The sequence below is a fragment of the Camarhynchus parvulus genome, chromosome 5, assembly GCF_901933205.1.
Source record: "Camarhynchus parvulus chromosome 5, STF_HiC, whole genome shotgun sequence".
NCBI lineage: Eukaryota > Metazoa > Chordata > Aves > Passeriformes > Thraupidae > Camarhynchus > Camarhynchus parvulus.
Window position 1 is genome coordinate 14,251,956 of NC_044575.1, and position 20,314 is coordinate 14,272,269.

The 20,314-nt window shown below is 37.4% G+C and overlaps 1 protein-coding gene and 2 non-coding genes across 7 annotated transcripts in view; all 3 read left to right on the plus strand.

The window, feature by feature from the left end:
* Window positions 1-20,314, plus strand: part of NAP1L4 (nucleosome assembly protein 1 like 4) — a 28,002-nt gene that overhangs the window by 4,769 nt on the left and 2,919 nt on the right. For 2 of the 5 annotated variants that reach the window (XM_030949000.1, XM_030949002.1), the window contains 12 exons: window positions 234-295; window positions 1,767-1,866; window positions 2,800-2,941; window positions 3,047-3,133; window positions 4,628-4,747; window positions 5,317-5,388; window positions 9,078-9,217; window positions 11,125-11,270; window positions 13,125-13,147; window positions 13,748-13,867; window positions 14,158-14,187; window positions 15,433-15,489. In XM_030949000.1, the coding sequence (XP_030804860.1) occupies window positions 234-295; window positions 1,767-1,866; window positions 2,800-2,941; window positions 3,047-3,133; window positions 4,628-4,747; window positions 5,317-5,388; window positions 9,078-9,217; window positions 11,125-11,270; window positions 13,125-13,147; window positions 13,748-13,867; window positions 14,158-14,187; window positions 15,433-15,489 (1,099 nt within the window). Of the gene's footprint in view, window positions 1-233; window positions 296-1,766; window positions 1,867-2,799; window positions 2,942-3,046; window positions 3,134-4,627; window positions 4,748-5,316; window positions 5,389-9,077; window positions 9,218-11,124; window positions 11,271-13,124; window positions 13,148-13,747; window positions 13,868-14,157; window positions 14,188-15,411; window positions 15,490-16,630; window positions 16,669-20,314 lie in introns of all 5 variants that reach the window. The other 3 variants (XR_004060757.1, XM_030949001.1, XR_004060758.1) reach the window with 3 other exon arrangements.
* LOC115904856 lies at window positions 3,334-3,461 on the plus strand. Its single transcript, XR_004060814.1, has one exon. It is a non-coding gene; the product is annotated as a small nucleolar RNA SNORA54 (small nucleolar RNA).
* LOC115904855 lies at window positions 6,609-6,730 on the plus strand. The gene has a single exon (XR_004060813.1). It is a non-coding gene; the product is annotated as a small nucleolar RNA SNORA54 (small nucleolar RNA).

Below are 20,314 nucleotides of genomic sequence, written 5' to 3' on the forward strand. Positions count from 1 at the left end.
CCATTCACTTAATGAGATGAATTTATCTGTCAGACGTTTTTGTTTTGGGCTTGTTATGTTTTGTTTTGAGGTTGGTTTGTTTCTTTTTAGTTTTCACAAGCTTGAAGACATAAATATGCCTTTTATTGGGATACTTGTCTATAAAACATGTCTGTAGTAAACCAAAGTACTTAAATGCTGACATTTGTGTAATGTGATGCTATTTTAATATGTTACCCTTTGAATTCTTTTAGTAAAACAGAAGATACTGCTTCAGAGTCTCTGGAGGCTGCTAAAAATGCAAGCAACAAAAAAGGTATGAAATACATAGTAGTAGGTGACATTACAGAAGTGTAACAAGCCTTTACAGTCAAAACTGAAGATGTGTTCACAGCTGAAAGCAAAACTATTAAAACAATGGGTTTTAGGCTAACTGTTCACTCTCTGATGTTTTCCATGTTTATTGCAGCCAAAACCAGAGTGAAGGCTGTATTGTTGTGTGTGTTGTGACTGTGGTGCTTTACCATTGCCTGAAATGACCCTCTAGACCCTTGCAATAAGGCCTGCAAAGATTGGCTTGTAACGACATGTATTCTTTGTCAGCATAATTACCAAAATGGGCGGTTCTGTTTGCTAGTTCTTTACTCTCTTGTTTCTCAGAAAGTGCATCTTCAGAATGTGTCTTGGAAGTTTTTATTCTCCATTAGCAAGGTCTACAAATAACTGCTGAGTAGTGTTTTTCAAATTAATGTTTCTGAGTGCAGAAAAGCTACAGTTCCATTATTTCTTCAGATACTCAAATTTGTAAGTTATGGTGAAATATGTTTCATATATGTGGTCACTGAATGTTCTTTAGGTCTCCCTCATTACCTTTTTTTTAATAAATCCTTTGTGACTGGCAATTGAAAATCGCATGAGAACTGGTAGACACCATTGAATAATTTTTAAAGTCAAGTTGCTTGAGAAAAAACAACAACAAAATTCCAAATAAGTAAGAAAAACAAAGCAACACACAAATGCAAGTGTAGAAAAGCTTCACCATGTTAGTGTGTGCTGTGCAATTTATTGGGTTTTTAATGTCTGGGGAAAAGAGCACTGAGAAAGAATGGAAAGATATGAAAAGCAAAAGTCTTCACACCTTGGCACGGTGCATGGTTATTAGTAAGGGTTTTTAACACCTAACCAGAAGCATTTTAGATCTGAACTCCTGTAAAAGTTGTCTTCTGGGAAGTGTTGTGATGGTTGAGGATTCTTACAGATTATAAAATCTTCTTGAGGTAAATCTAAGTAGTTGTCAAGGTCACAGTGCTGTGCTGCTTATTGTACTGTACACAGAGTTGGAAGGGCTTTTTCAGGAGTCATACTAGCTGGAAAACAGATGTCTTGGAAGTGTAAATCAGTGGTTCTCCTCCTGAAAATTTGTATGTGGATTTTAAGGTACAGCTAATACAGAAGGATAGAGAAGCTTCTGTTTTGTACTTTCTAACATAAGGGGACAACAGGAAATTTGCCTATGTTGTCAATGTAATACTTGCTTGTAAAAGCAACTGATAGATTTGCAAAGAGAAGAGTGCTTTTTCTATCATGACCCAACTTTATATTCCTGAAATCTGGTCCTGAAGTAATTCTGTTAGTAGTAAAATACTCACTATTTTCACACCTCAAATAATAGTGGTGTTATTTGAGGTGTGAAAATAGTATTTTTACTGTGACTACTGTAAGACACAATATGAAAAAAACATTATAAGTCTGCAAATTTGTTTAAAAGGGGTTTTCTGTCTTCATAGAAAAGCTGGCAGACCAAGTGATGCAAAATCCACAGGTCCTGGCAGCTCTTCAGGAGCGTCTTGACAACACATCAGTTACTCCTTCCAGTTACATTGAAACGTAAGTACTGGGCATGATAAAATACTGAAAGACTGAAGGCATAATAGAATATTATTACTGTGTAATTAAGGTAGAAAATTAGAATAAATTATTCACTAAGAAAAATGGTTTACTTAACCTGTGATTCATAGTGTCTTACTTCTGGAAGAAGAGTGAAGTTTTACCTCATGCAAACTTGTAAACAAAATTTTGTCCCGTTCAATATTTACCATGGCCATTTCTTGTTTTGGATAGAAATAACTCCCTCCCCTCTTTTGTTTCCTTCTGTGACCCTTATTCAAACAGGGTATGTGCTACAGTGACTGATGATTTCTATAAGATTGCTGTCCTGGATGTAATGGAAAGTTCAGCACTTGTATATCTCTAGTTTGAAGCTTAGTTTTATATTAACTGTAAAGTAGATTTAAATGCTGCCTTTAGTAAATACTTATGCTTTTATTTCTTGACTGAGGATAGCTGGCTGTAGACCTCTTTTTAGAAAAAAAATATAAGTTTTATAAAGACATCTTTGTACATGACTATATCTAAATGTTTAATAATTTAAAGTGCAGATGGGCAGTGTGTGCTTTACGAGTATGACCCGTGAAACAAAGCTTTCTCCTGTAGAATGCACAGTTCTTATTTTTCATAAATGGATCAACACAAATCTAGTCTCAAAGTTTAGGTGTAAACAAAGGTATTAATTTCAGATCTCTGAACTACACGGGGAGGGTAGTGGCCCCAGGGAATGGAACAGAAGATAACACCTTTGAGAACAACTTGGGTAGGAGAGGATTCTTTCAACTTTTTGAAATAGGTTTTGGAGAAACATGTATGTTTGACATAAGCCTTTTATTTAAAATTGCATGTAGTTATAAGCAACCTAATTCTCAGTAATATGTGAAATAATGCTGAGGCAACTAACCTTTAACCTTAAATAATTTTGATTTTTAGCTTTCCAAAAGCAGTGATAAGAAGAATTGATGCCTTGAAAAAGCTCCAGGTGAAATGTGCCCATATAGAAGCTAAATTCTATGAAGAAGTACATGACTTAGAGAGAAAATATGCAGCACTCTATCAGCCTCTTTTTGATAAGGTAGGATAATTATGTATATAATTTTTATTTGTTTGTTCCTGTCAGTTCTGGTTGTGTATATATAATTTTACATCTTCAATTACACTTTTGGGTTTTTTGTCACAGAGAAGAGAGTTTATTAATGGGGAAGCTGAACCCACAGATGCAGAGGCAGAATGGCACAGTGAAAATGAGGATGAAGAAAAACTGGCTGTGAGTATAAGCTGGGTCATCTGCCATGGATATATCAGATTGTCAGAATTACATTCTTGTTCTTCCCATTGAAAGGACTTTAGTGTCAGTGATGTGTTCTTCTGATGAATGCACTGTTATGGCCAAGTGAAAGCTTCTGCACCATTAGTTTAGCCTTTGTTCAAATTTGTGACTTGGAGGAATTGAGGAGTTGCCTTTGTTGGCACTGTTCGTAACCTGTTAACAGCACCTTCCTGCTAATGGGTTCCATTCCAGTGCGACATGAAACCCTAAGATAATACAGGACTGGTTGGTTCTCTGCCTGTCTCCATTATTTTGGGGAACATCATTAGCTTTCATTTTCATAAATACAGGTGGGACACTTGTCACACAGTCATAAAACAGAATCAAGCTAATAAAGTGTCTGCTTGGCTGGTGGATTCCTGCTTGTCCATTGAGTAGGAGCTGTCTAGATTTAGGAGGCATGATATAGTCTGTGGGCTGCCTGTTACTTTCCCAGCATGATTTCTAGAGATGTGTGCTCAGGCTTTGTCTCAGAAAAGCGGCCTACTTAGAAAACTGTTTGCCATTCTGTCAGGTTTTCTTTGCATTTTTTCCTTAGCCTGATTCCTTCTTGTTTTTTTTCTCTATTCAAAGTGAATTGTTCTTTGTTTTTACTGATCTCCTGAGATTTAGCATGACACAGTGCTCCATGTGCATGAGCAAAAAACATTCCTTAGGTTCTCTGTAAATACAGCTTTGACAGGCTATATTCCTTACAATAAAATCAGAAACATGTCTAGATGGGAAATAAACTGCAGCTTTGTATTTTTGGCACGTCATAACCCAAGCAACTGCCAGAAACATTTTAAATATCTGCTGCTATCTAGTGGTGTAAAAGAAAAGGTGCAGCTTTCAAACTGAATTCCCAGGGTTGTTTAGGATTGCTTCCTCATTCTTCTTTTTTATAACATTTGACATCAGTTATGTGGAGGACGTCCTGTTTCTCAAAATAGTAATAATTAGACGCAGCATAATAATGAAAGATACCTGTAAAAAACAACTTTACAAGTATTCTGCAAAATGGGCAAGCTAAAACAGCATTTCAGAGGACGAAGTTAAAATTTAAGTTTTTAGATGGAATGCTGTAGGTGGCTTATGGAGCTACAGAAATTAGATTAATAGAAAAATACGCATTTGTATTTCTTCTCTTTCTAGAAAGATAGTGTTTTAATTATTTCTGTTGTGTCAAATCAGTGAAGCAGACACTTGGTTTATTTAGTCTTCATATAGAAGAATTTCAAATGAGTTGAAAGTAAATCTGAATTGTGTATATGTTCAGTTGTGTAAATAAACCTTGTGTCTCTTAACTTCATTTGCAGAGGAATAAACAATAAAATGTTCCTTAAACACAGCTTCAGAGATGGCAATTGTTTTGTACTTCTGTTTCTGTTTATTAAATATACTAAGAAGTCACAATTTAATTTCTCAGCTGTTCCCATATTTCTTTCCCAGGGAGAACTGAAAAATGCAGTGGTAATAGATGAAAAAGCGGAAGAGGCAAATGTCAAAGGAATTCCAGACTTCTGGTTTACTATCTTTAGGAATGTAGATATGCTAAGTGAATTAGTACAAGTAAGTTTTTACGCTGAAATGAACAACTTCTGCTGTGTCAAATGAATTTCTGCTTTTCCTGTTGATAGTCAGTCCTTGTGGAGTGAGAGTCAATCCTTGGGTGTAAGACACAAAATCTTTTGAGTCTTTGGAATCCCTGAAGATGCTTGAAATGACGGACAAGCATTTTTAGTTTAATCCATAAAGGATTATTGTTGCAAGGTTATAAGAATACCTTGTGTTAAATAGCTTAGGTAGTTATGCCTGTGCTTGTATTAGTGGCTTTTAATGCTGTTACAGAAGAATTCCCTGGAGTGTGTCTGCCTCTGAATCTCACTGGTAATAAATACCTTGAATGAAGTTACTGTATCTTCAGTAATACATCCCAGCAGCTTTGTTTACCGAAGATCAGCCCTAAAATGACTGAGAATTTAGCAAATAGAATTTACAACTATGATTAAGAAATTTAGATCTAGATCTTTACTTAAGCTGAAATTGTTGAATTAGTTACAAGGTGCACTTCTTTCTTAAGGAGAGACTCTTTTTCTAAATATTGCCTGCTGAATTGAATTTTACTTTTTTCTGTTTAGGAATATGATGAACCGATCTTGAAACATCTGCAGGATATTAAAGTTAAGTTTTCTGAACCAGGACAGCCTATGGTGAGTTTTCTCTGCTTGTTTCTCATGAAGATTATAGTAATGAAGTGAGCAGCATTCCAAAATATTAATTCAGCTCTCTTTGGCTGTTGTTGTATGTGGGGGAGGTTTCTTTCTAAGGTATTATTTTCATGCATTGCCTTTGAAAGATTTATTTCCAGCTTTCCTTACTTTCTGCTCTTTCATTCTTAGCCTGGACAGCTCTGACATTACTGTAGTTTCTAGATTAAAATTCTGGCTGAGATCTGTCTAGTTTTTGCTTTCTTTTTCTTTCTCAAATTCAAGTGTAGCTGCTCTTAGTAACACAATTACATGACTGCTTTTGATTTGAAAATGAATTGTGGGAAAAATTCTGTGCATCAAATATTATATCAAAAGCAATATGACTTGGTAATACTAATCAAAGAGAATGATTATAGATACTGTGCCTGTTGAAAAGAATAGAAAATATATTAGATAGTATTTTAAAAGTGTACCTCATGAGTATTCTTTAAAGTACTACTTCATGTTTTTTAGATTTTGGAAATTTGTTCTTGTTTAAGTTTGATGTACAGAAACAGATATTGTGTTTCTTGAAAAGAAGTTGCTCTGCTGCTTATTCAATTTAGGCAGACTATACTTATTCCTTGAACTCCCTTTGAAGGGGAGGCAGGGAGAAGGATGGAATTTGAGCCTACACATACTTCCTTTAAATTTTGTCATTCTGGCTTTTTTCTTATATTTGGTAATTTTTGTTTTGCCTTACGTAGAAATGGTCTTCTGATAATGCCTGAAATAAATGCAGAACAGCCATCATTGAAGATTGACACAAGAAAGATGGGAGGACTTTATCAGAATAGCTTTCAATGGCTAATAGCAAGTTGTTTCAGGGCTCCTTTGGATTCTGTTTTTTATCCTTATTGTCTTTACTCTGCTAGTACTGAAACACTCAGGCTGATAATTGGCAAGAAAGTAGTATGGCAGAGAAAAACTGAGAATTAAGTTTCTAAAGATTGCAGGGCTTAGGGAGAGGATATGAATTTTAGGAAGAAAATGAGTTGTCTAAGCACAAAGTAAGGTATTCTAAGAAATTGCCTGTTGTGTCTTGAAGCATATCTATTCAGTGGCATTTGGATGAGATGGGAAAAGGGTTTTTTTTGCCTACATGATTTTTGTGTTCTCATCAGCTTTGTTTTATAGTACCTTAAGCTGGAGAACTCTTTACACATTGGATTTATCTGGTCTTGCACTGTTCGTAACCTTTTGACAGCATTTTTCTGCAAATAGGTTCCATTCCAGTGCTACATTAAATCCAGTAATGGAAGGCTGACAAACTCCCATGTCCCTTCTGTATCTGGAGACAAAGGATGTGTTTCTAACTGCTTGAGTGAAACCTGTTCTGCAGCTGTATGTGACTGTCTTTCAACAAAATCTGCAGTTCTTTGTTGAAAATTGGTGCAGCAGTGGTAGCTTTGTACTGTATGAACTTCACATAACCAGTGTGTCATACATACACTAATTCTGCTGGAGATTAGATTTTGCTGCTCAAGAAATACATGATAATTAGGAATTTTCTGATTTACTGTTGACCCAAAACAATTAATTGTAGTTATGGCACTCCAAAAGTGGATTTACTTGTCTGCAATTAAAGTGCTTCGAAGTCCTCTTTGTTATGGCCTGCACATAGAAACTTTCATCTGCATAAAGCATAAATTACTTCATTACTATTTACTTTATTTATTTATAACCACATGGGTAAACTCATATGTATTTTATAATCAGGATCCTTAGCTAGCATATTCAGCCCTGGATGATGCATCTAGGTATAACTTAGGTAGCTTAAAAAAAGGCAGTTTCTTTTTTTTTTGAACTTCATGATTACATATTTGATGAAAAAAACCCCAGAGATGTCCACATAAAGAGTATTGGAAAGGTTATTACACACTTCAGATATTATGTGGAGCTTGAAGCTTGTCTCCGAATTAGCAGGTATACAGTGAGAAGGTGAAATGCAGTGTGTGCAGATATTTTTGTCTTGCTAGCCCTTGGGATCCTGCATGCTAAATAGTGCCACTGGTTGGTTATTTATAGCCCCAGTGATGGTTTATGGGATTATTTGGGTATGAGTGTTCGTCACTGGTAGTGGATCAGCTAAGTTTGTAACTCTTCCCCTGAGCATGTTTGCCAGAGAGAGATTAGCCTTAGCTGAAGGCAGCCTCCAAACCATGCAGCTGTCTTGAATTGCTTCAAAGGGAAGTAAAGCTGAAATAGCCACTGAAATCAACACAGATATTCCAGTGTACTGCTGGGTTCCAGTGGCTTCCTGTCCTTAAACAGGGAACACAGGGGTTGGGGAGGCTGCTGTTGCAATTAGTCTCCATCACTCCTTGACCACTCTCTTAGCAGGCCTGAGTCATGTGAGGGGATTCATGGGGTCTTAGAAAGATTAGGGGCCTTTGGGAGATGAGTGAGGGATAAATATCTGATGAGCAGGCTGTTATTAAATAACTGTCCTGAGTTATTTGTCTTGTCCGCGCGTGAATAGCCTTGAGAAAAAGGATGGCAAGGCAGACTTGGTGATAACAGGCAGTTTTCTGGCCTGAGTGTGAAGAATGCCTGTGGAAGTATATTCAGGACCAGTCTTTTGGCAGTTATGTAATCTGTTTTGTATGCAGATTAGGGCTAATTCGTAATGCATATTGCTGGGAGAGTAAATCAGATATTTAAAGTAACTGTTACGCGTGCTGTGGCTGGGCAGTGGGGTTGGAAGCTTTGGCTTTCAGTCCTTCTGTTGTGCTGAATTGACCTGCAGACTTTTCCCCCCTTCAAGTCACTAAATCAGTACTGCCAAAAAACTTTATTCTTTTGTGCTTCCCCTTTCCAAGACAGCTTGAGTTTTAGTGTACTTTAAAATGTTCATAGTTGATCCTGAGTGCAAAGTGAGCATTATACAGGGAGTTTAGAAACCTTTACTGAAAATTGATGCATCATGGATGCTGTGGTTTTCTGTAACTGGAGCTTTTTGTTCTCCATGTAAGAAACTGAATCTTTGCAAACAATTTCTGGGTGCCAGAGGAGGTTCAAACATAGCCAGAAACATCTGCTTCAGGCTGTAAACTCTTGAGACATGTTGGTTGTAGGACTCAGTTTATGAAATCAGTGTTCCTTTGCAGGATTTTCTATTATCAAATGGAAAAAAACCCTCTGGTTCCAGGGGGACTGTGCCATTTAAATAGACTTTTGCAATCTAAATTGTGCTTTAACTGGAAATAAAGTCTGATTCACTCTCTTAAGATCCTGGTATTGATCAGACTTGGGGGAGCAGTAGAAATACATGGTGGTGTTACAATGCTAAAATTACTTCATAATAACAACTTCATCCCTAGTGCAAGGATGATGAGAGGCTTCCATAGAAAATGAAATCAAGACTTTTCTGAAAATACCTCTAAGCTTGCTTTCAAGACAGCAGTTCTGTATGTGAAGGTGAATGAAATCTACTAATTACCTGTTTATAATTTGAATCTAAGCCGAGGTTGTTGTAGCTTCTTGCATATTTGAAATTCATTGACATTCATAATTTCCTGCTTCCGCTGTAGTTTCAAATATGTTTGCCATCAGTTTTTTTTTCCTATTTTCAGAGTTTGATTAATGATAATTATGCTGATGCACTATTTCATAGATGAAAGTTAGTAGTAACATAAAATTTCTTCCAGTCTTTCTCATTAGAGTTCCACTTTGGGCCCAATGACTACTTTTCTAATTCAGTCCTGACAAAAACATACAAGATGAAGTCGGAGCCAGACAAGACAGATCCCTTTTCATTTGAAGGACCTGAAATAGTTGATTGTGAGGGGTAAGGAAAGCTGAAATTCAAAAAGCTTCTGAAGTACAAATGCGTAATTTTTTTTGCTTATCGCGATAATGATTAGTAAAGATAAAATTGTTACTGACTTCAAAGCTGGGAATGTTTGTAGGTATGATGATGATGTTAGTCTCAGCATGCAGAAGTAACAGATGCATAGATGGAGATATATTTTAACATTGTGTACATTTTAAATTGAACACCATTCTAATTTAATAGTTCTCTAATTAAGGTAACAAACCTTTTATTTCCAGATAACTGGGTAAATTATTTTGAGTTCTTACTTCTCACAGACTACCCTCATCCTCAGTCTGATAAGTAGCCTTGGACTCTCTTGGATTCTTGTCATCTCAGCAATTTTTATTCCAGCAGGAGTTGGTTTGTTATTATCAGGCAGGAATAGGTCATATTTATCATGTGTTCTTTCAGCCTGCTTTGAGGCTGGAACATAAAGGTTATGCAGTTTGATCCTGGCAGCTGTGGCTAGTGCAGCAATTTTTTTAAATTTTACTTTTATTGTGTTTGCAACACACGTTCAGAAAACAGCTGTGGATGGTGAATTCTCATGTCTGTTCTGGAAGCCTATTGAGTTAAACACCTCAGTTTTTTGGGGGTAAAGGAATCGTTCCATCTAAGCAAACCCTTTCTATTCCTATCCAGGATTACTGCTCTATAACCAAATTCCAGTGCCAGAGCAGAGCTGACACAAATGAAAAATGGCTTTTGTACCCTATTTTTCTTAACATCTAAGTATTCTTTTCTGCTGGTGATTATTTGGTTTTTAGGGTTTTTTCCTACTGCTTCAAGGACATGTTTTGTTGGTGTGGTTTTTGGGGTTTTCTAGCTCACATTTAAGATATGCCAAATACTTGGTTTTGTGAAGGCATGCTGACAACCTCAAAACCTCTTGACTTTTAGTTCTACATGTTGTTGAATCCAGCATTCACCTGCAGTGAGGCAAAATGTCTTCTTGGATGTTTAGTGAAAGTTGTGCCTCAGTAACAGACTACTCCTCTTTGAAGGAAACTTTAGTTCATTACAGCAAAATATTTAAGTACTGTTTAGGAATGCTTTCCTGGATTGCTGATTTGTCAAAACATTGATTTCAGTTGATGTTGAGGAAGGTGTTAGATATGGTACGAGTAGAGCAGGCAAACGAGTCTGTGCCTTGTTATACAGGTTAAGTATAAAACTGGTGATTTTGGCCATCTGTCTATAGGACAAGGTATTTTTGAGGCATTTAAGGGTTACTGTGACACCATTATTTCCATTGTAAGAGTATTAGCTGTGTTTGCCCCTCACTCTTCGCCATGTACAGCTTTAGGTAGAACTTGTTTGAATGGAAAGAGACTTTTCATTGAGTGCCAGTTTGTACAGCAGCAGAATGGAACTGAAAATTAGTCTCTCTTCAGCTTGATGTGCTTGGCTGCCAGGTCAGTCTGAGCACTGCTCTTTGGACAGCTCGAACATCCCTCTCCCTGGCCACTCTTTGGACATGCATTTTTAGGGTAAATGGACACTGCCTTGACCTGTAGTTAAAGGATATCATGTATTGTTTTCTAGTAGTCTGACTGGTGAGATTTTGTCTGGAATAGCTTAATCCTGTCCTTGGTTACAGAAGTCCAGTTGTTGGGTCAGAGGAATTGAATTACAGGTGGCGTGAGGGCAGTGATTACTCTGCCAAGACAAACTTGTATAGCATTTTCATTTAGGAAAATATTTGACCTGTCCAACATACACATAATCTCTAGAACTATGATCCACTTCATAGCTTGTCAAACAGCTTTATCTAGAGAGTGATAAGCCATCTTGGCCTTGATGTTGCTGCTCTGCTGCTCAGTTCTTTCTTTTCCCTGGTGCCTTGTGTTAAAATGCTGTTCCTCACCTGCTGTCTCTAGGTGTACCATTGACTGGAAGAAAGGAAAAAATGTTACAGTTAAAACAATCAAGAAGAAACAGAAACACAAGGGCCGAGGCACAGTTCGGACAATTACTAAACAAGTACCTAATGATTCATTTTTTAACTTCTTCAGCCCAATAAAGGGTAAGTTTGGAAATTTAAGAATTTAGGATCCTTAAAATATGTTTTTTATATATTTGTATTTATGTGACTTAAACATTCAAACTGTTTATGCTGCTGCATTGTAAAGTGCTTACTAGAGGAAGATTGCAAACTGTTGCCCATCCAAACAGATGATTTTGTTCTGTTGTTACTCTGTAAAATTTGACCAATAGGTGTGCAGTGTAAACAGGAGTCATAGTAGGGAGAGTCTCTCCTGGACTCTCTTAAAGAAGTTGACATGTTTTACCACAGGATGGCTCTGTGCATCACTTTGTTTCTAACACGCAAAGTAGCCGTGTTCCATTGTTGGTCAAGTTACAGCACAGTGGTTTCATTGAAACCTCTGTGCCAAGTGACAGAACTTTCTGTCCTTTCTTCTGGGATTAAATAGTGATCCCTGATACTCCATACATAATTTTCTCATACATAATTAATCTAATGTTAGATGTGTAATCACATATTAAACAATTCAGACGGATTCCAAAACCATTCTTTTTCTCTCAGTCCATCTTTCATTGTTCTCTTCTGCAAACATAGATGAAGGAAGTAGTTTATTTTGTGGACCAAAGGGGTCCTACAAGAAAGATGGTGAGGGACTTTTTGGAAGGGCATGTAGTGACAGGACAAGTGGCATGGCTTTTGGCCATAAGAGGGCAGGTTTAGGTTAGATATCAGGAAGAAATTCTTAACTGTGAAAGTGGTGAGACACTGGAATAGTTTGGGGCATCCATAACTTCTCTGGGCATTATTGGAAGTGTTCAGGGCCAGACTGGATGGGGTTTTCAGCAGCCTGGTCTCGTGAAAGGTGTCCCTGCCCAGGGTGGAGAGGTTGAAGCTTAGTGATCTTCAAGGTCCCTTCCAGCCCAAACTGTTCTGTGATTCGAGAGGTGTACTGAACAGAATGGTTCTTGATTCTGTTGTGGGCTATTATGAACTACCTGTCCCTCCTAATTACTACTGCAAATGCCCATGTATGTGGGTTAAGAAACATGGGATATGTGTTTCTAAAGTTGGGGGTGGTTTGGTACAGAAATGTCCTTTAATTTTTGTTGCTGCTTTGAGAAAAGCATGGAGATTTGTCTCCTGTTGGTGTTATGTTGTTCTTTTAAATACTCAAAGGGTACACTTTGGAATTAGTGGTATAAGATAAAACACTGACATCTGCTGGCAGTGGATGCTGGCATTTTCAACTTGAGAACTGAGCCAAATTATCACTTTCACAGTAGATCACATGGTAGTGTAGGGAAGGGAAATACATTTTGATTTGTGTTGGGGTTTTTTGTTTGGTTTTTTTGGTCGTAGATTAGTTGTGGGGTTTTTTTGTTTGTTTGTTTGTTTGTTTTAACAAACAAAATACCCACCCTGTTCCATGCTGTTTACAGCACTGGGCCTCTTCTCAACAGTGCTTTACAGATTCATGTCAAAATGTTTATCTATTTAGTTCCAGTTGTTTTTGGGGATAGGAGGTGATTTGTAGTGCTCCAGCCAAATGAAGTTACTGTAATTACAGCATTCACAGAGAAACCAAATATGTTGATCTGCATGTCCTCTGAACCCATCCTTGTAGAAAGAGTATTTCCTGTGCAAAAATCTCTGACATCCAAATGGCAGCTTTGATACTTCTAACTACAACATGTGAAATTCTTATAATTTTTGTAGGTTTAACTTAATACTAATCTGAATTGTGATAGTTTTAATAGCTACCTTGTGAAGCCTTTATAACCTCAGTGTTTTCAGGTATGATAAGGTCTTTATACTGTGTTTTGTCATCTTGAATATTGAGGTGGGTGAGAGTATACAGGCATTTCTTAAATTTGTTGTCTTTTCTTTTTGCAGTATCTGGTGATGGAGAGTCACTGGTAAGTTTTTGAAACAGCACAATTGCTCTTTGCCAAGTCGCTGTATAGTGACTATAGGGTTCTTTTATTAAGTACTGTGTATTTTTATTGTTATTTTTGCCTTTGACAAAGCTGGGCTTCACCTTGATAAAGTGAAAGATACTGTCAACTTCTCCAAGTAATCCATTGACAGTTTGCTGTTCCACAATTTGCTGATCCAAGACATCTCCAGTGTCACTGTTGGGAAGGTCATTATTTTCCCTGCCCACTCAGCAGTACTGTGTGGCTGGAACCTGACTTGAAAAGTCAGTCTGGAGCATTCTGAACAGTTCTGAAATGTCAGATGCCAGACCCAGCCAAGTCTGTATGAGCTTTTTAATAAAAGGTGCCTTGGCAGGACACTAACCTGTGTGTGTAAAGTAGGAAGCTTGTACAGAAAATCTCAATTCTGCAAATGTAGACTTAGCTTTTGTTACAAAATATACTGTAAGTACCCGTGACCTGAAGGTTGGGGATGACAGTGTGATGTTTTCCCAAACCTGTTACTTTGAAATATTTTCATCTGCTCCTGTGTGTCACATCACAGCTGCAGTAGAAAACTCAAACTGATTTGTCTTACAGGATGAAGACTCAGAATTCACTTTAGCAGCAGATTTTGAAATTGGACACTTCTTCCGTGAAAGGATAGTCCCTCGTGCTGTGCTGTACTTCACTGGGGAAGCTATAGAGGATGATGATAATGTATGTATGCAATTAGCATTTTGTTTATTAGTCAGCACATAGAAACATACTGCTCCCTTTCTGATTAGACTAGGGTGAAGTATTAATTACATGAGAATAACAAAGAAAAACCCTGAAGAGATCTTGCTACTTGAGGATAGGAAAGGGCCATTCAGCTTGCTAGGAGTTGTTAATCTGTTACTGGAAGGGGCTTAGTTTCAGTTACAGTGTTTGAATATGTTACACTATTACTGCAGAAGTTTTTATGCAAATACTAGCAGAGCTAATTAAACCTTGGGTTTGTTTTTCAGTTTGAAGAAGATGAAGAAGGTGAAGAGGAGGTAAGATGCACACTATTTTTTATAGATTACTGATTACCCATTCCATTGCAGTGCCAGGAATAATTCTATATGGAGCAGAAAACAGTTGTTCATAAATGCTCTTGTTCATGGTACTTCTTTCCAAAAGAGTTCGGCATTCATGACTTGCAAAACTGTGCCTGGTTTTTCCTTTTCATAAAAGTACTTCCTGCAAGAGCATATATCCATTTATTTATCCAGTATTTTGAAAACTGTTTTCTGACATGAGTCAAAAATTAAAGACAAGCTTTTTTTTTTTTCTAGAGTGCTGCATGGTAAATATTTGTTCCTTAGGTGGTAGTGGAATTTCAGCTGTCAGCTTTTAGTTGTCATAAGCTTGAAGACTGGGTCTTACCAAACCCAAAGTAAAAAAGGGGAAGTGTGCAACTGCTCAGCATAAATAATTTAGGCTGGCTCTGGTCTATTTGCAATAATGTTGTATGAACACAAAGACACTATGAAAGGCTTTGCACAAAATCACTAAATGTTACCACACTTAAATGAACTAATATCCTTTACATTTTTTGCTTTACTGCTTTTACTGTGCTGTCTTGTTAATTTGTCAAAGGTACGTCCCTGATTGTTGTGAGCTTCAGCATAGCAGCTTCATCAGAGGTTATCAAGCTGATCTGATGTGAGCTGGCAGCCTTCAGCATGGAGTCTTTTTTTTTCTGTATGCTTAGGCTGTTGAGTGACTAAACATTTTCACATTTTTATTTTTTTAAGCTGGGTATTGATAGAAGTGTGTGTATGTATTTTTAATTGGTTTTCAGTGCCCGATGTTATCACTTGGATGTAGTTGTGTGTAAAACTGAGTGCAAAAATCCTGCACAGGAAATGCATAGCCTGTCTAGAATAATCTAAATAAAGTGGCTCTTTGGAGGGAGATTGAGCTAAAGAACAAAATCAGGCATGTATACCTATTACCAGAACTAAAATTCCAAGTAATTTGTTAGGTAGAAGTTTAAAAATTGCTGTGGGACTGCATTAGCAGTGTATGTAGGAAGGTTGCCTTAAGCCAAACTGAGACCTTTATACTATGTTTTAAAGATTTTGTATTTAAAACTTGTAAGATGCTGAATTCTTTTAAATCAGCCCAATGGTGACATCTGAAACATTCTGGAATACAGTGATAATTTAATTTGTTAGTTTGCTTTTTGCCCATTACAAAAAGTTGCACTTTTAACCTATTTTAATTTCTGTTAGTTTATCTCTATTTTGTCATAGGAGTTGGAGGGGGAAGAGGAGGGAGAAGAGGAGGAAGATGCAGAGACTGATCCTAAGGTAAGGATTTCTGTGTGCTTAGTCATAACACAGACTGTAATGATGAGCAGTGTAGTTAAGGGTATGATAGTTTGTGAAAAGATCAATCAAAAAAACACCCTAGCTTCTGACTGCAATGCTTTTATTATCTCCAGCACTCAAATTGCTCTTCAAAGAGAAGTTAATGTTTCCATCAGTTGAGAAAATGCAAGTTTTTGCTTCCAACATGCACCAAGATAATTTCCAATCTGTGTGCCTTTGCTTCTTAATGGCATCTTTGTGTAATGCTGATACAGTTTTCCTTCAGAAAGGTCATATTTAGATGTTCTTTGGCTGGACTTCAAGCTAGAATTAGTCTGACAAATCTCAACTAGCTTGTTTGTTTATGTTATTTTCCTTAGAATTGTTCTTTATCATTGTCCTGATGGCTGCAGGTTAGACTCTACATGTCTGTACTTGGTTAGAAATCAAAAAAAGTCAGTCCTCAACTTTGAATTCTAAACTTTGATACCTGGCTTAAAATTCAGCCTTGAGGGTTAGTGTTCCTTCTGATAGGTATTTTTCAGTTCTTCAGTCCTGGTAAATACTTATATTTAGTGAAGCTGGGACAGTGATGACAAACTTGTGTTCATGTAGTTCTTAAAACATCATAAAAGCTTTCAATTTATTATAAAGACAGGTGAAAAAGTGAAAGGCATGCAAAACTGCTTGATCTTTGGATAAAAGTCTTAACAGCAGCTTGACATGTCACTCTTCTGGTACAGTTTTATACATCATCCTATCATTAGTAAATGGGTTTTGTGACTATCAAGAGTCACATTTGTTTTTCTTTAATGAGAAATTCTGTATACTAAAGAAAGTCTGTCGTGTACAAAGATCAATCAAACAGGGTTAGATTGGCAAAAATCAGTATTCTGACTCTGCTCTGTAGGATTCAGATGCAGTGGTGTACCTGTAAAGGTTAAAGCTGGACAGCTGAGAAACAATGTTAGTTCTACATCAACATATGTTTGTGTGAAGTATCTTTCTAGAGGATTTGGTGTTCTGTAGGGGAAAAAATCTGAAGTTATCTTGGAAGGTTATGGTTGTTGCCTCCTGTATTATTTTGTACATTTCACTTTTCATCCATGCTGACAGTTCCTTTCAATTTTTTCCCATTTAGGTGTAATATAAGTCTGTTATTCATTCATACATTTCTAGGTAAGGTGGAATTCCATTCATACCTAACTTCCAAGAGTCCCATTTGTAGTCATGCAATGTGGTTTGTTTTCTAGGGTTTTCTGTTTTGTTTTTAGTTTTTGGTTTGGTTTTTTTTTTTGTTTGTTTGTTTGGTTGGTTGGTTTTTTTTTTCCTTGTATGGGGAAAAGAAATGGGGAATGGTGACTTCAGAGTTTAAGTTTTATTAGTAAACAATAGAAAGAAATGGGTAGGGATGAGTGCCTTTAAATCATATAATTAAAGTAGATTTTTCAGAATGACTCTGTCTTCCTGGCACACTTCCTGCTTTGCCTGTGTAGCAATCAAACTGTATTTCATGTACATTTGATAAAAGATACTGAGACTTGTCAGACTATTTTTTCTCGTTTCTGGTTTGATGTTGCATCTCTTTACTGTTTCTAATGCACTTGCAAATTATTTCTTAAATATCTTCTCTGCTCTTCCTAAACTCTTCTAAGTCATCAGCTTACTTAGTATGCCTTTTCCAGCATCTTATTTATGCTGCCTGACAAAGGCAGGCAGTCACTCTTAGAAGCCTTTTCTTGATCTCTCATGATTCTGAACAGGTATTGTTCTTCTGCTCATCTGTCTCTTTATTTAAAAGAAGAAAGAAAAATTTCCTTCTGTTGTATACTGTCATCTTTCACCTTTCATCCAATTCCTCACAGAGAACAATGCCTGCAACAGCCTCCATACTTCTTTCCCCCCTGTATTTTAGGCTTGTGTCTTTTTATTTTAATTATTTAGAAGAAGCTATAATCCTTCCAGCTCACTCCCTCTGCATAGATAATGCCCTTCGTTGCCTTTGTTAAACTCAAAATGGAGCTGTGCTTCTGAATTGGTTTTTAGTGCACTGGTGGTTCACATGCAGCAGTAGAACATCTGTTTGTCACAGTGGCTGCAGTCTGTTACACAGCTGTGTTCCCTCCCTACAGTTAAAATTGTTAGCCACTGGCTCCAATTTTTTAAGTCAACTTGGAATTATTTTATTTCATTTTTTGACACTGATACCCCAGTTCTGTCCTGTTTTCCATTCTTTTTCCTGCTCGTATCATTTTCTGATCCTTTTGTTCCCTGTTCCTTGCCTTTCTTTGCCTTCCAGTTCCCACTCCCTTCTTTTCTTTTCTAGAATAGTTTTCTTTTCTATGTACACAAAAATAATTGGTCTGTTTTCCTTTCAAATCCAGTTTCTCCTTTTCAGTAATTTCCATATTACCTCCTCCTTTATTGTTGTAGTGTATTTGTTGTATTGTTGTAGTACATTTGCTGCATGTCAACACTTTCTGCTTTGTAAACTTTTCCTCCTTCCTTCCTTCCTGTGAGTTTTTTAAGTACATTTGAGTTGTTCAGATACAACCAGTTCATTATCATCTCTTACACAAAGCACTTGTGCCATGTATAAGTTGTGGCTTTGGAAGACTGAGTAGTCAGATGATTGCAAGTAGCTTCAGAAGGTGCTACAAAACTGGATAATGTAGCTGGTTTTGTCTAGTGCATTTTTCTATGTGCTTGCATGTCCCATTCCTTTAACTGCCTTTATTTCACCTTGCTGAGGCTGTGCTTGAATTGAGAAGTAGCTGGCAGGGTAATGCAGAGTGCTGGTTTGAATCATGAGCAGAAGAGCTGCTCTGTGTGTGAGAGACTGCTTGGGCTTCAAGATCTTTTGTCTTCTGGGTTACAGTGGCAGGACCTGGCACCAGCAAATTCATTTCCAGGCCCTGATGTGGAGGCAGGCAGTTTGGGTTAGGGTTGCTCACTTAACTCCAGCTAGCTCTGGGTTTGCATTCTGATATCCTTGCTTTTGCTCCTTCAGTAACAGAGAATAGGAAATAAAGATAAGATTCAGTTTTAGGTCCCATAATTGGACTTTTCCATTGAAGATGTTTCAGAAAGGCTTTCTACCTTCTCCACTGGAAAGGACATCAGATTTAGTGCCTGGTGCCTGCCTTGATACTGCTGTTGGCAGCAGAGTTCATGGGGAGTCAGATGAGATCCTGTTGATCTGCCTGTTCCTGCATGGCCTCCTTAGCAGATGGGAAGCTTCCCAAAAAGTGAATTGGAAAAGTAAGGAGATAAAGACTTTATTGCTCTTTGAATCACCTAGGAATGTATCTTGCCTAGTGTGTTTAAACACTGAAGACTAACAGAAATTCAGTGTTTCCTTTAGGATGTCTTTTGAAAAAATAAAACTGCTAAAATAAAAGGCATGGAAATTTTGGGCTTATGTCCCCAGCCTCTAGGGCACCAGTTTGCCTGGATGGGCAGACACAGTGGGGTTTGTGTAGGAAAGTCAAGAAAGCAGTATTAACTCAGACCTGCTTTCTTCTGTGTGTTAGCTCAGTGTTCCTACGAATTTTAGGTGCAATTTTTAACTCTGAGAAAGTGATGCAGTAAGTGAGTGGCAGTAACAAAAAGCTATATATTGATCTTTGTTAGCAAAAAAGAAAAAATAGGTGGTAGTCTCACTCAGCTTGTTCATATCCATTAGAATGCCATCTCAGACTGAAATTCAAGGCCCAGAGCAGTTTAAACTCCTTGCACAGAATAAGTGAATATGAAATGAAATACTTTAAAGATACAAAAAAAATTTTAAATCCTACCAATTTTAAGATGAACTTAAGTCTGCTTATGGTTACTGTAAAGAATCTGTTCACAACCAGAAGAATTCTTGTCTCTGTAGTCCTGGTAGTGATATTGAATATGTGTGTTTACCTGCTAAATTTATTTTTAAATAAGATGCAATTCCTCCTTATCTTTGCCAGTTCAAGTCTCTCTGGTCTGGCCAATGCACTTCACTATCTTTCTAAGATATCATGGGAAGTTAATTTAGGGAAATAGAGCATGGAAACCTTGCCAGGATGGGGTGATAAACAGCACAGGGGCTGAGGCAGATCAGTGGTAGTGGTTGGCTGACCCAGTGTCACCAAGTCTGGGCTCTGCAGGAGGAGCAGGCTCAGCCTTTAAAGGGGAGTGTGGATGTCAGCTCTGCATCCCAGTCACAGCTTGGGGTCTGGGCCCTGATTTTACAGAAGCCAGCAAAGGCCAGAATGAGCTTCAGTGTGCCTGTGCCTGCTGGAGCAGCTGTAACTGGAAGGGAATTGTGGTCTCTTTGTGCTGGTGTGCTCTGGGATTAGGCTCTGAGATGCTTTGCATGAGGCTGAGGGTAGCTGAAGGCAGCATGGAGCTCACATGCTGGCTTCCTCAGCAAAGGCAGTGCTGTGTGTTAAAGTGGTGGGAGAACATGGATTATGTTGGAGTCTGGATCTGAAATACTGCCTTCATACTTAGGGCCTGCTTAAACATTCTGTATATAGGGCCAACAGAGATACATCCTCAAGTGTAACCTAAAAATAGCAGTGTTTGTCTCAAAATCCTCCAACAACTGACTCAGATCCAGGAACCCCTCAAACTGGTGTTTTGTTTTTTTTTTTTTGTCTGAGAGCAGTAATCAACACTGAAAGGTTCTTAAAAAAGAATTTTGTGATCTGTGACTCAGTTTTTACAGGATAAACAGTTATATGCAGTAAATATGATTTAAGTGTTTACAGAAATAAGGAAAGGATAATGGAGTTTATTAGGAAATACAACAAGTGTTTTGATTGATCATTAAAATTTGGTGGAAATGGTT